This window comes from Dipodomys merriami, unplaced genomic scaffold (genome assembly GCF_024711535.1).
Source record: "Dipodomys merriami isolate MVZ:Mamm:240054 unplaced genomic scaffold, mDipMer1.0.p SCAF_2, whole genome shotgun sequence".
NCBI classification, from domain to species: Eukaryota; Metazoa; Chordata; class Mammalia; order Rodentia; family Heteromyidae; genus Dipodomys; species Dipodomys merriami.
In genome coordinates, this window is record NW_027203381.1 from 80390189 (window position 1) to 80406854 (window position 16666).

The 16666-nt window shown below is 37.1% G+C and overlaps 1 protein-coding gene across 5 annotated transcripts; it reads right to left on the minus strand.

The window, feature by feature from the left end:
- Positions 1–314: 314 nt before the first annotated feature.
- Positions 315–16507, minus strand: Slc35a5 (solute carrier family 35 member A5). 5 transcript variants are annotated; one of them, XM_070030251.1, is made up of 7 exons: positions 16170–16507; positions 15408–15553; positions 11600–11698; positions 10567–10700; positions 7308–7375; positions 3571–4351; positions 315–1778 (listed from the first exon to the last, which is right to left on the minus strand). In XM_070030251.1, the coding sequence occupies exons 2-7, from the start codon at positions 15532–15534 to the stop codon at positions 1713–1715; spliced, it is 1275 nt and encodes a 424-aa protein (XP_069886352.1). In that variant the 5' UTR covers positions 15535–15553; positions 16170–16507; the 3' UTR covers positions 315–1712. The 5 variants fall into 5 exon arrangements, with proteins under 5 accessions (XP_069886352.1, XP_069886354.1, XP_069886351.1 ...); XM_070030253.1 differs by lacking the exon at positions 16170–16507 and adding an exon at positions 16047–16130; XM_070030250.1 differs by lacking the exon at positions 16170–16507 and having other exon boundaries at positions 15408–15573.
- Positions 16508–16666: the final 159 nt, after the last annotated feature.

Here is a 16666-nt window from a genome sequence, read left to right on the forward strand (position 1 = left end):
TATGTGGTGCTGAGCAATCGAACCCACAGCCTCATGCATTCAAGGCAAGCACTCTAACACTGAGCCACCTTCCCAGCCCCATATTGCAAGTTTTAAAAAGTGTTCACAGGCTGGAAAGGTGGCTCAGTGGTAGAGCGCTTGCCTTGCATGCCTGAGGCCCTGGGTTTGATTCCTCAGCACCACATAAGCAAAAAAAGAAAAAAGCTGGAAGTGGCGCTGTGGCTCAAGTGGAAGAGCGTTAGTCTTGAGCTGAAGAGCTGAGGGACAGCGCCCAGGCCCAGAATTCAGGCCCCATGACTGGACCCCCCCCCCCAAAAAAAAAGTGTTCAGGTTTTTGCATTTTTGGAAATTAAAAGTATTCCACATCTCACCTTATAGGACAGAGTAGTGACACAGGCTATGAATTTAATAATTTTACTTATGAACTTTACTATCATCATTCATGTTATTTTGCATATCACAGATTATATAAATATTATATACAAAAGTCATAAAAACTTGAAGAAAGGAGGAATGTGTATGCTGCATGACATCTTGTAATTCATGTTTATAGTATAAGACTTGGTAAACAAACAGGTTTGTCAGTGAAAGCCTATTTTTTCCATCATTATCCAGCTGTTTGACCTGGACCAAGTCACTATTTTTTCACTTTTGAATTATTTATCACCTGACTGCTGGGCTGGTAAGAGTCAATAAGAATCAATTGGCTGCATGCAAAAATATCATGAAAAATACCATGCACTCAGGATGAACTACTAGAGTAACTGACTTACTGATTACCGGCTTTCCTACTTTTATAGTAATAATACTCATGTTAAAAGTTAACATCTAGTTACAAAAAGACTCTTTGTGAGGCAACTCAGACATCAGTCTTACTGACAATCCGGTGTGATTCCAAAGCCAGTGTCTTGACTCATACTTATAAAATAAATAAAGATATTTAACAGTCACAGATTTAATTCACAACTAATAAAATACCTTTTTATGTACAGTTCTTTAAAAAGTAACAAGTTAAAGAGGGAAAAGAATCCCTACAATGTCTTAAAATACAATGGTAATTGTGATGACTTGGGAACTTTCATGTAAATAAAGCTTATCTGTATACACAATATAAAAAGATAATCATTAAAAAGAAAAATTTTCATAAATTCCTAAAAATGAAAATTCTCAAATTTTGTTTTTCAAAAATTGCTTTTTAAGCAAAACATTGATTGACTACAGACTACATTATTCCAAATCTACACCACGATACATCCTTGAGACAATTTTTTAGAGTCTCATGCTTTTTAATGGCAACAAGACTATCTCTAGGAAACAAAATTTTTGAGGGACAATATTTACAATAATAACTAAGGGGAGACTATGACATGCAGACCAGCATGGCATAATCATAAATATCTGGTGAAGTGATCTCTCTATTTATAGAGTCTAACATGATAACTCAAAAGTTTTTTGGAACCGTGAAGGGCATAATATGAAAATTTGCATTGTTGTCGTGAGCTATTAATATAGTCTCTACGTTATTGTTTCTACATCAATTCTTAGAAATCTCTCACTTTTGGAGATAGAACCATTAGGGAGTGTTTAAGTATATGCAAAGAGTATTATGTTTTAGACTATTCTTAGTTTATCAAAATGAGAAGATATATATATTGCAAATATTGCAAATGTGAAAATACAGTGGTGAGAGCTGACAACCAATTGGGTACTAATTAGAAAGTGTCTTCATCTGATTCATCACTTTTGGGTTTGGTAAGTCTTTCCAGTTCCTCTCCATCCTAAAAGGAAACATGAAATCAGTAATTAAAACAAAATTAAAAAGCATTTTGTTAAAAATCTATCTATCCACCTATCCATCCAGCCGCCCTGCATCTGTTTATTTTGTATTACTCGGGTTTATACTCAGGACCTCAAACTAGGCAAGTGTTCTACCACTTAACTATATGTCTAGCCCTTTAGCTATGCCTCCTACCTCACTGGGATGAGAGGACTGAGAGGCAGGGTTTCACTAACTTTTTGCCCTGGCTGGCTTTGAAATGCAATCTTTCTGATCTCCACCTCTAGACCAGCTTGGATTACAGCTGTGAGCCCCTGTGCCCACCTAGAAGTACTGTATTTTGAATCATTACTATGAGGAAGCCTTTCTTAATATACAAAGCAAGAGGGCTGGGAAGATGGCTCAGTGGTAGAGTGCTTGCCTTGCATGCATGAGGCCGTGGGTTTGATTCCTCAGCACCACATAAGCAGAAAAAAAAAGCCGGAAGTGGCGCTGTGGCTCACGTGGTAGAGCACTAGCCTTGAGCTGAAGAGCTGAGGGACAGTGCCCAGGCCTAGAGTTCAGGCCCACGACTGGACTCAAAAAAAAAAAAAAAAAAAAAAAAAGAAATGTCAAAAAAAATATACAAGGAACCATATTCATTAAGTCATGAGTCTTATTTCATTAAACTGCAAATATGAATCTGTTCAGATTAAATACTTGGAAAATTAACTTCTGAAGCAAAATGAGATGATTAAAAAGTGAAAGGCATTCAACTCAGTTCCTGAAGTTCAGTAACCCACATGAATGTTAACCAAGGAGCACCACCTGCTGGTCTTGAGGGGAAATGATCCAAGGGTGGAGAATGGGATAGAAGCTAGGCCTTGCACCTAAAGTGATTTTACTTACAAGTTAAAGTAAATAGCATTATCAGTCCCTGGAAAAGAGTAGACTTCGGAGTGGACAATCTGGCTGAGACTGGGGAGTCTGGGACACAAGCTTCTATTTATCCCCCCTTAATCTGCTGCATTACTATCTCAGAGATGTGACATCTAGTGAAGGCCTGAAGAGTAAAATGAGGAACACTACGTAGCACAGTTCATCTTGTGTGTTTTTAGGAAAACTGTAAATCTAAAGCTATGTAAGATAATCCATTCCTTTTTTAACTTGAATTATATTCAACAATTATAACTGACATAGTCAAAATAATTGCATAATCATCTCCCTAGAAAATAGGATTCTACCACTTAGAGGCATCCTCTTGAAAACTACCTTCATGGTAAAGTAAATTCTGTAACTTCAGGGAGGATTGAAAAACCAGGTTTTCCATTTAAGAAGATTTACCAATGTAAAAGATCAACTTCTCTGAGGAACTTGGCTTATTTTTCCAACTATTATGCAATACAGCAAGGAACAAGGAGTTAGATCTCTTAACTCCACCACTGGTTTTTCACTTATTATTTATCCATTTTAGCCTGTTTCTTTAATCATAAAACTAGGAAGACATGACAAGATTAGCAGTGAGGTCTTTTTTAGGTCTGTGACTTTTGTAATATTCTGGTCCAATTAAGATACTGCATGCTGGACAGACTGTGGTTTCAACTTTTTCTCTGCCTCTGACAAGTGTTGTAATATTGTAAGCAAAATGAGATGACTTGACAAACAATACAAGTCTAGTGAATGCCTAGATTCATTTTTTTAAAGTCACAGATACACATTGTTTTTGACAAACCAATGATGAATTTTTTCTTCTTAACTAGCCATATTTTGAATTTGTGAAGTGCAAGCAAAATGGAATCGCCTCGGAAACTTACCCCACTGGAACGCTCCCAAAGATTGCCACTTAGATCTCGGATCCTTTCTTGCCTAGGTACGTACTCTAGACTTTGAGACTTGCTGGCATTATAAATAAATATGGAGAGAAGGGCAGATGGGGCTTCCAAGAAAAACTCCAGGGAGGGCCTGAAGTCAAAGACCAGGACAGACACTGCTGTGATGATGACAGTGGTGACCTGGGCCATCAAGACATGGAACATGTTATCCAGAAACTTCAGGATGAAAGCCACTGCAAGGCCCTGGAATGCAGTTACAAAAATAAGGGCTATTGAAAATGCATTGTGGCCATAAAAAAACCCACAGTTCTTAATCTGATCCCGGTTGCTGCTCTGCAGGCCCAATGTCAGCCCATTAAAAACAATGCCAAAGAAATAGAGTTTGCTGTTCTGTATGAAGATGCTTTCCGTGAGCTGGTTCCCTTCCTTCAGTATCTTTTCATTGTAGATATTGGCCATTGAAGACATAAAGCACTGTACTATAATGAGAACATGGCCCAAGCCTAAACGGATGTGACCGAAAACTCTGGCTGTAGTGTTCCACTTAGCTTCAGGAAAAGTCCACTCCTTTGTTGTGCAATTATCTTCCCTGGAACATTCGTTTTGGAAATGAAGACAGGAATTGGATGGGCTGAAAAAGGCATCATGATGAAATCCATGGCCTGTCAGGTTATTGTGTGAAGTTTTAGTCCCAGTAGTTAGGGCCACAATAGACAAAAACAGAATCAGAAGGGAAGCCCATTGTATCCAGCTTAGATGCCGCCTGTCCAAAGAGGAAAAACAACATCTTACTTCTGTTCTCTCTCCCTTTGCCACTTGAAAATTCAGAAGCTTGAGTACTTGGTTGAATAAACTGAATCTAGTAGTTACCAGTACTCTCCATAGTTCAAGCTCAAAGGAAACCTGTTGGTGTTATTTATAATACTGGTTCTCAGTCTAGTTTCCCAAGGAACACAAAGAATATAGATGAGCTCCAGATAATCTTACATCTAGATGAATTTCTCCCTAGAAAGATCAAATCTCTCAACAGTATTCATGATCATTAGAATCTTTGAAAAAGCTAGCCACGTGCATTATACAACCACCTGCAAGGATAATAACTGCTACTTGGGGCAGTGTTCACTTGTGTTCAGTTCACAGAGCTCTAACTGTGCTTTCTTTCTTTCTTGAGCCCAATAACAAAGTTGTGAGATATAGAAGACACATTATTATTCAATTTTGCTGACTCATTTGGTTCAGCAGCTATGTGCTGCTTACTTGGGAGATTAAGAAGACTTATCTCCCTCCAGAGGAATTTATACTTTAATAGTGACAGAGGAACATTTGAACTTGCAAGTCAAGTTCATTTCTTCCAAGGCAAAATGACAGAAGCTGAAAGATGAAAAATAAACTAAAGTTTGCCATGTGACGAGGAAGCTGGTTATATATCCAGGAGGAAAGAACCTACTTATGCAAAGGCAACAGGAAAGCATGATGTTAACAGAGAAGAGCATTTCTCAGAGAATTCTGCAAGGCGTCCAGGGAGGGCAAAACCTTGATGTTTGCAGACAATTACTCAGGTAAAGGTGTGAAAAGCTAAGAAAAGATAATAATATACACACAGGCACAAGTGTAAAGTTACGGATGAGAATCAGAAGCTGTAAGACTTTTCTTATCATGGGAGCTTAAGTAACTTTCCTATGAAAATGTCGGAGAGGGCTGGGAAGGTGGCTCAGTGGTAGAGTGCTTGCCTTGCATGCCTGAGGCTCTGGGTTCGATTCCTCACACCACATAAGCAAAAAGAAAAATGGCGTTGTGGCTCAAGTGGTAGAGTGCTAGCCTTGAGCTGAAGAGCTGAGGGACAGCGCCCAGGCCCAGAGTTCAGGCCTCACAACCAGACCTCCCACTCCCCCCCCCCCCAAAAAAAAAAAAAAAAAGAAAAGAAAATATCAGAGAAAGATTTGTGTTATGGTTTGTATATCTTCCTCCCAGGCAATCATATCTTTAAAGATTAATTATAAGATTCCTTAAAGCATAGAAGAAAATGTGCCTGATTTCACCAATCATTCTATATTTTTTCTTTGAAACCAGTAATATGCACATGACCTCAGAGAACAGCATACCTGTTTACACTGTCATGAGTTATCATGTATGTTATTTTCAAACAAATAGAACTCAGTGATGGGGATAGCATAGCTATGTGCCATGAGGTAAAAAACTGAATTTATCATTTCAATTTCTGAAGGTACACTGGAACACAGGAACATATTGGGTAGGAGAAGGCAAGAAGACTGGAAAGAGGAAATAGAGATAAGGTGGATATTCAGTTTTTAAAAGCCATGTAATCAATTATTGCACGTGACAGGCAGATGAGGCAATAACAATACAATGTAGTGCCCTTGGTAAATTCTAATTTCTGGAAGGTATAGATTTTCCATTAATTTTGACATTGAGAATAAAGAAACTGACCCTTAAATAAAACTAGTTACTGCAAACTTATTATTCAAGGTAATATTCCTAGGAAGAGAACAATGATTAAGGATTAGGCTAAACATGATGGGCTTTCACAAAAGGATATGAAGTTTAATAAATTACTCTGTCAAATCAGCATGTCAGAGTTTATTCTGCAGTTTACTTGACTGCCTCACCTAACTGAAGCCTGGACTAGAACCTTTTTTGTGTTCCAAGTAAACCTAATTTTCTTTCATTATCATGGATATGTGTCTCTAAATTTATTAGAGGAATAAATATAAGATATTTTTGTTTGTGTACATTTTCTTAGGAGTGAATTTTTTTATCCTGTAAAATGAATTTCACATTGATTTTAAGGGTTTCAAAGTATTTTCAAATTGTTAAAGAATTACTTTTGTAATTCAAAGCTAAAGCAAACATGATGAATTAACATTTTAAAATAACATTTGCAATGTTATTTTAACATTTAAACTGTACTAAGTACACTGTTTAGTTTGCAATCTCTCACATTAACAATGAAATGTTTCCCCAGAGTAGCACAGTAAAAAATAAGAAATTTAAAGGGATTGTAAAATTAAAAGAAAACAAGCATAACAAATGTAACAAAAAGTTAATTTTATTTATTTTTTGTCAATATTATTGAATAGCAAATTAAACTGGGATTAAATCTCTAGGTTTCTATATCATCATTCTTTTCTGTCTTAAGATACTTTGGTCTTTGCTTTTTAGTTGAGTCAATTTGAAAAACATTTGTACTACTCAAGATCCTAGAAATAATAAAAAAGGTTTAATGATAGTCATTTTAAAAGTTTAAAAACTTATTTTTATTAATTTATTAATTATAATGTTAACTAGTTAGAATTTAAGTCATATGCTCAAGTGGCTTATTAAAGAAGCTGTCACTCTATTACCTCCAAAGTATAACTGCATTAAATTATGATAGGAATCTCTTGGTTCTCTTTATTGTACAGATTGTGCATGAAAAGCTCATAAAATCTTCATTAAAAATCTGGCACTAAAAATTATAACGCAATCATGTATTTATAAGATGCTCTGGACATTTTGTATATTAGATCATAGAGGACTAAGGCAAGCTAGCACTGGAGTTGCTTTCCATATGGGTGAAACAATGTGTCCAACCCACAAAACCAATTAGGAACAAAATAAGGTCTTAGGAAATCTGAGGGCTCAAGACTTTGGGTCAATTATCTGAAATCAGTCGGTAGCACTTTAAAATATGATATATTCTTTCACAGCAGCTTACTTACTTGAGCACTATCCTGAATAGAAGAGCTGTTGTTATAATGCTAAAATTTGAGAAGATAACAGCCATGGCCTAGAAAGAAACAGGAGATAGTATTACAATCCAAACAAAGTACTGACCTCAGGAATCTCTCAGCTTAGTAGTTCACCTGACAACAAACCCTCTTAGTCAAAAATGAGGGGGTTATTGGGGCAGCTGTTTCACTAAAGGATTAAATTTCATTTTCATTGCTCAAGTTTATGCAGATAGGATCAAATTATTGTCCAGACTTTATAAATATGTGTTTAAGTCAAGCCAATGACAATGTAAATAATTCATATGTAGATCTGTAAATATTTATAAATTCTACTGGTTTAGAAAAGTCCCGTGCTTATGAAATACACTTTTCACAGCTGACAAGGTACTTCACAGGCTTTATGAAACTATTATCATTATTATGTTGTTGTTGTTGTCTTGGGATGGAACTCAGAACTCCTGGTCCCTTTTATAGACTTACTATTGCTTCTATGGGTTGAGAAAACAGAAGTATTGTCAGGCTTATTCATGTGGCAAGAAAGTCTAGGGAGACATTTAAGCATCCTTTTTGTTTAATGCTTTAAATCAATTTTCCTAGTTGGAATGATGTGACTTAAAAACAACACTTCTACTTAACAGTTCTTTGGAATGACTCTACTTATTTTAGACATTTCGAAATGTTTTTGTGAATCCAGTCATAATACATGAGAATATAAATCTGAACCTGTATAAGTTTTGTTCAGAAAGTATGGAATTCTATCATTGCTCTCATATTTGGACCTGGGAATATTAATAATTTTTTTTACAATAATCCTATGTTCTAGTACACTCTGTCTTCTTCTTTTAAGTTTATTAAACTACAAAGCGTAGCCAGATGTGATGGTCCCTACCTGTAATCCCAGCACTTGGGAGACTGAGGAATGGGGATTTCAAGTCAAGACTACACAAGTCTGGGCTACACAGAAAGATTGAATCTAAAAACAGCCAACCAACTAACCAACCAAATTATAAAGAGTATCAAGCTTTTATTTATTTATTTATTTATTTGTTGGTCATGGGGCTTAAACTCAGGGTCTGGGTGCTGCCGTAGAGCTCTTTAGCCTGAGGTAAGCACTCTACCACTTCAGCCACAGTGCCACTTCTGGCTTTCTGATGGTTAACTGGAGATCAGTCTCATGGACTTTCTTGCCTGGGTGGGCTTCAAACCACAACACTCAGTCTCAGCCTCATGAGTAGCTAGGATAACAGGTGTGAGCCACCACTGCCTGGCTCAAGCTTTTTTTTTTTTATTATAACCATTAATGACAGAATTCATGTCTAATATGCACTTTTTAAAAGAGTAAATGCAATAAAACGAGCAACAATTTCAAGAGCATAACATGGTTTTTCTATTCTTTTTCACTTGTTTTGTGGTGCTCTGGCTTGAACCCAGTCTTCTGCATGCTAGGCAAGTATTCAACTAATGAATTCCATACCCAATCCCTTCTACTGAATTAAAAAATGCTTTTAGTAAACTCCCAGTTTTACATATTTGTGGGTTATAAAGAAAGCTAATTTAGTACATAAAATATAATATATAATGATCAAATTAAGGTATTTAGCACTTCTACTTTCTTAACCATTGTATATTTCTTTGTACTGGGAGACAATGAATTGGTTCTCTTAGTGTATTTTCAGCAGATAAATGTTTATAAACCCCAGTTAAAAGAAAAATATGAAATGATGAGGAAAGTAGCTTGTAACAGTGGGAAATGGTGATATTCACATTAAGGGCAACTAACAGAATAGCCTGCCTGGTTTGATGGATTCTTAAAACTCTTTCCATGTAATAGTATAGACTAATCCAATTATCAGCTCTTTGCTTGAAAACATTCATGCATCTGAATCTGATTCCTGAAGTAGATCTGGGCACGGAAGTTAAGAGTATGTCATGTGACAGTTTGTAATATCTGTAATGTACATAATCAGGAAGGAAGTGCAAAGCAATCCACATTAGAGAAAAATAAGGAAGTACAATTTGGCTTTCGTAATGGGAATGCAGGAAAGGAGTGTGAATTTAGAGCTAATCTGTTGGGTGCAAATAAAATAAAACAAATATTTATTAAATGTGAATAACCATACTCATAATTATATAATAATTATATAGTTATATAATAACTGTATCATGTAAATGTACTATTATATAGGTACTTTCAGATCTAAAAAACAAAGTAGAAACAAGAATTTAAGAAAGGACACATTCTATGTGGATTGAGCAGTTACTACCAACAAAAATCAGAGCTGAAAGTAACTTCAGGTATTCAACTAGCCAAGGTCTGGGCCTTTGAGCTCATTTTTTTTTCTATTTTATTGATACATTAACAATAGCTGAGAGTAGTCTGGGTAGCTACTCAGATTCTAAATTATGGGAAAGCATCAAACTCTTGTTTCTACAACAGTGTTCTGCTGAGCTTTCCTTTTCAACTCATTCTAAAATTGATCTGATTAGTACTTAACAGGTTTAAAATATGCCAATAAAGTTCCTATGTGTAATCAAAATGCTTAATCTGTCTTTTTTAAAGAAACTTAACACATATTTTGTCAATAAATGCAATAGAAACCTTCATTTATAAAATATTAGGAGGAATATGTGTAATCAAAACTGAGTAATAGATAAAAGCAGAAGACCAACCTCTTAAATTCTGAGTACACATGTCTTTCCATGTTCACACAAAGAATGCCAAGAAAAGAATATTCCCAGAATTATCACTTATACATGGCTTTCCTATATGGAGTAATATAATTCCTACTATCAAAGAATTTATCGGTTTAATGGTAAGATTAACAGAAAAAGCCATGCAAAACATGAAGTACATTTACAACAGATGTAAGAAATAGAGACATACAGAATGTGTGATTTCTGTGTTAGTCATGGAAGTCTGCATGGAGGTCTGAGATGCAAAGACTGAGATTAGAGGATAGCTATAAGCCAACTACTGAAAAATTATATAATGAAGGGTGGAGGAAACTTCTGATTCCTTGGGCCAGGAACAGCTTCCCCATAGAGGTCAGCTCAGTTAGAATGCTCAGTGCAAGAATCTTGCAAGCAAGCTGGTAATTCAAGATTCTGTGATAATTCTGGAAAAAATTCAGCAAGACCAGTGAGGACAAAAAGGGACTAATGAAGCCCAGGAAAAAGATAAAGTAAAAAAATTACTTCTGGAGTTCTTTTCCTTGAATCTTATTTCTCCAGTCATATTTTTACTTACAGGTTGGAGATAGGATAGAACATAGAAGACAATCAAGTTATCCAGGAAATAGAGAAAAGCAGGAATGGACCACTTCATGAACTGAGAGAATTCCTTCCAGGAAGCACATCTCAAATGTCTACTTTGATGATTTTCTAAAGGGAGAAATACAGCAATAAGCAAATGAGCTTCACTGAGAATGTCTATACTTTACTCTCTTTAACCTGTCTTTGTGTCCCATCACTGGTGGCCAGCAACACTTTTAGTAACACTTAGTTATTAAGTGTTATTATTTACCATGTCTCAGGATACACATAAGATCAATATGAGATCAATAAGTTGGGATATATAGAAAAAAGTCCAAGTTTTGTACTGCTAATTTTCCTTTCAGGGAAGGTCAGAGAACTAATAAAGTAGAAATATGTATGTGTGGAAGAAGAAATAATTAATGTTCACAAATCCCAATGTGAGTTATATTCAAGCTGCAGATTTCCAAAGACTTAGGAAGTTACACTCTAACAAAGAGAATATGAAAAGAAAAAAAAAGATAGTATAACTTGAAGCCCTGCAAGTAATGAGCAAGTTGCATGAAATGAAGAAATGCATTCTATTCATTAGAAACTCTGTCCAGAGTGAAACCCTTGAGTATGAAAGCCATCTTCCTGAACAAGCATCTCAGATCATATTCTGATTCCAGCAGAACACTAAGCTGTTGCTGCCTTCCCTAAGGAAATGAACCACTCTGCAACACAAAACCTATCAAGATAGACAGTAGAGGGATTCAGAAAATCCTGCAAGTATATGAAAACTTGCTGTGCTAAAATCACCATGGAGGAAACATGTGGAAGTAGATTAATGGGCAGGATAGAGAGTTACTGTGCTAACACAGCCCTTTCAACACTGCTCTGCATAATATTCTCTTTTGAGTCCATTTCTCTTGTGAGTGTGTGTGTCTCTATATATGCATGTCATACATAAAATTGACTTTAGTTTGAATGTTTCTGGATTATGTGATTTTTTTTTAGCAAGCATTGAATATTATTCCAAGACTCACCTTTCTTTATAACACAGAGAGACACCAGCATACAGAAAACTAGCTTCACCAGTTCTGAGCACACATTCACAGTAGTTGGAAGATAGTCATACTTGTTCTCTGAAATGCAACCAAGATTTCTTAACTATAAATTGTATGCTACTTCTACTTATATATAGTTAATAGTTGTTAAAAGGTGGATTTAATTCCTAGTTCCATTAAACTTTTTCCAGCTGGCACTGCTTTTCTAAATACTTGCATCCATTTATTTATTGGATCCCTTATTGTCTTCAATTTTTTATTATCCTTGAATTTGGTAAACAAGTCTCATGTTTTCCTTTGTGTTACTCTTACATTATGTTGAACAGACTAGGAGTGAAAGCCAAAAAAGCTCTGCCTTTTAGACAGAATATTAATATGACTTAGTGTTTGACTTATCTAATGGTTATGAATTTTCCTGCTGAATTGTTTGTGTGTGTGTAGGGGGCAGTGCCAGGGTGTAAACTCAGGGCTCTGGGGCTTGCTTAGCTGGAAGTTTATCACTTGAGCCATGCTCCAGGCCATCCTTTTGTGTTTTTGATTATTTGTGTGAGAGAGAAAGAGAGAGAGAGAGAGAGAGAGAGAGAGAGAGAGAGAGAGAGAGAGAGAGAGAGAGAGAGAGAGAGAGAGAGAGAGAGAGAGAGAGAGAGAAAGAGAGAGAGAGAGTGTGTGTGTGTGTGTGTGTGTGTGTGTGTGTTTTGTTTGAGATGGAGTCTCCTAGACTTTTCTGCAAGGCTGGCTTAGAACCTTGATCTTCTGGATCTGTCTCCTGAGTAGGGTTACAGGTGTGAGCCACCAGATCTTGACTAAGACATTTCTTTAACTCAGAATTTTCCAATCTGTTTCATATCATGATTTACACAGAAAATATTAATATTCTTTAATACTATGTGATACATGGTAAACTGGAACAAAGGAAAAAAGCTACTTTAGACAAGAGGCAACTGACTGAAGTATTTCTAAGGTTTCTAGGCTATTTGTGCCCATTAATAAGCTATGAAGCTATGCCCTAACAAACCTACTGACTCAAGAAATGAGGTTTAGCTAGCATGCCTTGGTGCTAATTATTACCTCTATCATTTCGAGATGTTAATGAACAACTTACTTTATTATATTTACCAAGGACATATATGAGCTTTATTAGGTATTCTTTTCAGGCATGGTTTTTCCCTTTTTGAAAACATCTTTTTGTTTCTCCTAGTTGAATTAAAATGCAAACCGGTCAACTATAAATGCCTGCTTGACATCAAATTCTCTTTCTACACTCTTCCACTTCTCTGAAGTGTCCCTTGAACTTCTGAATCTATGCAGAATCAAGTTTGTTCTTGATGTGCTATCTGTAAACCTCTGCCACCACACTTGGCATACTGTACTATAACTTTTTATGTATGTCATACTCTTAGAAATGTAAGCTCCTAATAAGAAAACAGCCATGTTGGTCACCTTCACAGGTTGAAAATTTGATCTCTGTAAGGTCTGCCCTGTGTTATTCAGGCCCAGTGTACACACGTCCCTACCTTTTGGCTAAGTTTCCACAGAGTACCTGCATTACCTAGGTAACTGGTACACCTGGAAGCAGTCACCTCCCCCTCTTGCTAGGTCATATCCTGGGCCACCTCTGGATCCAGTGTGGCCACACCTTTCTCCCACATGGCCAAAGCTCTTCCTGTCCCTGGCCTAGATAAGTCCTGGTCTTTTCTTTCCACCATTCTTCTTCTCTTCCATGCACAGTGGGAAGCAGTGCCTGAATACCATGTGGTATCAATTCATCAGCTACCTAATGAAACCTATTATTTAATATACCTTACAGTCTTCTGCACTTTGCAGGTGTAGGCACTTAACAACTGTCTACCTGGATTTAATATTTGCTTGTTCTATTTTCTCCATAATTTAAAGTCTAGTTCAAATACCTCCTCTCTTTTCTTGGCACAAAGGCAAACTCAAGTCAGTTTGTTATCCTCAGATGAGACTTTTCATTATCTATGGCGTTATACAGGCAAACTAGTATGTGTACATGTACACAAGGATGCAGGGCTTGGGTTACAACTTCTAAATCCTTGTCAATGTTAACTCATTCTTGCTTTTCATTGGTTCTTTCTGACATTCTTTTCCAGGTTAATTTCAACTGTTTGTAATCATTCCAGTACAGCTTATCTCCTAGACTCTAGGAATAGAAAATAAAGTCTCAGCTCTTTAACATAGCATATGAAGCTCTAAAAATAAACCCCATCTATATGGCATTTTGGTATTTCTGTGTATCAACTGACAGGAAACCAGGGAAGAACTCCCTAATACATTTACACTGCACAGTCTGTCTGAAACAGAATAAATTCCCTTTTCCTTTACTGCAGGTATGGTCCCTCAGCTTTTTTGCTCCAGGCTAAGGAGCTACCACTTGAAACATACCTCCATTACTGTAATATAGTTAATTGGAGAGAAGAGTCTGGAAATAAGGGTCTTGGGACTTCCCTGTCAGGTTGGCTTCAAACTGTGATACTCAGATCTGACTCCAAAGTAGCTAGAATTTCAGGTGTGAGCTACCAGCACCTGGCTTTGATATTGTTATAAATATATTCTCCAAGTGCAACTAAAGAGATGAAAATGAAGGACTGTTTCAGCAAGGAAAAATTTACTTCTGCGGTGAAGCCAAAAATCTGGCAAGCTCACTGATCAGGCAAGCAGTTCCCTATTTATTCCTAATGCAGCAGGCCTTCACCCTCTGCTCCAATTGGTTGAGCTCTGGTTTCACAATCCGCTTGTGATTGGCTAGTTTGAAGGGGTTTAAGATAGATTTACATAAGGCAACCACTAAAAGATTAACAATACTTAAGCAATCTCAAAACACATCCACACCCTCTGCTATTTCTTAACGAGTTGGGTCTTAATTCCATCTTAGTACAACTTAAGATAAAACCTTCCATTTCAAAAATTCTTCCTCATTCCAAAGCAGTTCCTCTTCGCTTTCAATCCTTGCTGCCATCTAATGTCAGCAGAATAATCAGCGAGAGCCAAGCCACAATGCCTAAAAGAGCTTTTGAGCAACCAATTATGATAGAAACGACAACCTTTCTCACAACATATTTCCAATACTGCATTTATTAAGAATATTTTCATAATGTGTGTACATGTCTCTCCTAATAAAACCTATGAATTCTTAGGGAAAGGCCTATCCTTAGGCATTTTGAACCCTACTAATAATATTTAACTTAGAGTTTTAAAGATAATTATCAACTAAAGTTGGGCTTATATATACATATGGCTCCCAAAGAAGACCATCAGTCCAGGTAATGATGTAATGATTTTATGTGTTGTAATGAACGAAAAGTATTCAATAGTTTGTGGAAGTGAAATATTTGCATAAATTCTTAGATTAAAAAAATGTCTTGAGTACATACCTACAAAACCTTATAATCTGTAGTGCTACACCAATATAATTATAATAATACCTCACAAATGTCAAGTGACTATATCTTCCTAGTTTCAAATAAGCTACAATTATACAATTGACTACAATTAAACAATTGTCCAGAAACACCTGTTGAATGAAGTAAAAATCAGGTACATGTTCTGTACAAAGAGTTTGATTTTGTACTTAACTGACCCAAACTTCATTGTGTCAATATTTTTCTTGTAGAGAAATAAACAGCTAAATACTAAACATGCGCTATCATTCATATGAAGCAAAGTCTTCCATAAGGTACTATTAGTTTTATTTTATACACAAAGAACCCAAAGATAAAAAAGATCAAGTGTATTAAGTTCTCCATACATATACCACATCAGAACTTACCTTCATTGGCAGAATATTTTACCAGTAAGATCCGACTTGAACTTAAAGCAATGAATACAGCACCCAGTAGGAATGTATACATCGTTGAGGAACATAACCCAGGACGCCTACAGCACTTTCTTTCCATTCCAATGCTTTTTAATTGCCTTGAAAAGAATACTTTCATGAGCAACTCTGTTGGTAGACCTAAGGATTAATTATGCACATTGCTAACATCATTGCTTGTGCATTAACAGAAAATATTTAGATGTTTGGCCTCAACTGTATATCATATTCAAGATAGCTGAGGAGTATAGGATAAACAGTTGGTAGAGGAAATGAAAAACTCAAAGTCTGATAAGGAAAGATACCGCTCGACTGGAAACGAGGGGGCAAGTATTTAAGTGAGTGACATTGTGGGACTGCAGAAAAGCAATTTATTTCTTTTTCTAGCAACGTTGCTAGAAATTGCAATCTATTTTCCCTTTTATTTGAAAAAACATAGTGGGTCTTACTTGACTACAGTAATAACCAAAATGCAACCTCTTGTTAAATCAGTGCAAATGAGATAATTTTAGGACTCTATGAGTCTAACAGGGCGTTTCTTTCTTATCTTTTGACAGGAGAGTACACAAAATCTCAGGGAGCATAAATACTTGCCTTAAGTATTGACCTACAGCCGGCAGGGCACACTGCGCCTGAGGGGGAGGCGGGGGAGAAATGCCCAAACCACCCACCAGCTGGGCTGGGCGCAACCTGACAGGAGTGCAATGAGTCACCTACCCTTAGGAAGACCAGATCCACCTCCACGGTCAGTGCCGCTTACACATGCGCAGTAGAGATCACAGGTGACAGCCCACACCCTGTGGTGCCCCGCGCACGCGCAGTGCTGCGCGCCAAGGGGGCGCGGTTACCTCGGCAGCTCAGAAAAGCTTCTAGTGGGAGAACGCACATCACAGAGCTGAGATAGTGACTGTCCGTAGTTCCCTATAGTAGCAGTCACAGCTTAGAATCCATGGGCGAGGAAGCTTACGAAAAGGAAACGAGGGTTAAAAAAAAGCTTCTTTCTCCAGGCGTCCAACTCCGGAACCAAAAGCTCAGGCCAGGCACCCGAGTGAGAAATAGCGGACCCAGCGGCCACAGCGCAGGCGCACTCAATGTTGCATTTCCGGGGGGGGGGGGGAGAGGCGGGCCGTTCCCGCCCCGCGCGGCGTTCCTCAGGTCACGTGCCGGGGGGAAAGGGGCGGGAGGAAAAGCCGGTGTCACGTGAGGCCCAGTGG

What these genes read in the sequence shown, in the direction of transcription:
- Slc35a5 (XM_070030250.1), bottom strand. Translation starts at nt 15,573, where the DNA reads ATGAAAGTATTCTTTTCAAGGCAATTAAAAAGCATTGGAATGGAAAGA. An exon ending in TTCTATCCTATCTCCAACCT is followed by an intron (nt 7,376 to 10,566) that starts GTAAGTAAAAAT and finishes GTTTCTTTCTAG; the next exon opens with GCCATGGCTGTTATCTTCTC. An exon ending in TTTGGGAGCGTTCCAGTGGG is followed by an intron (nt 1,779 to 3,570) that starts GTAAGTTTCCGA and finishes GTTTCCTTTTAG; the next exon opens with GATGGAGAGGAACTGGAAAG.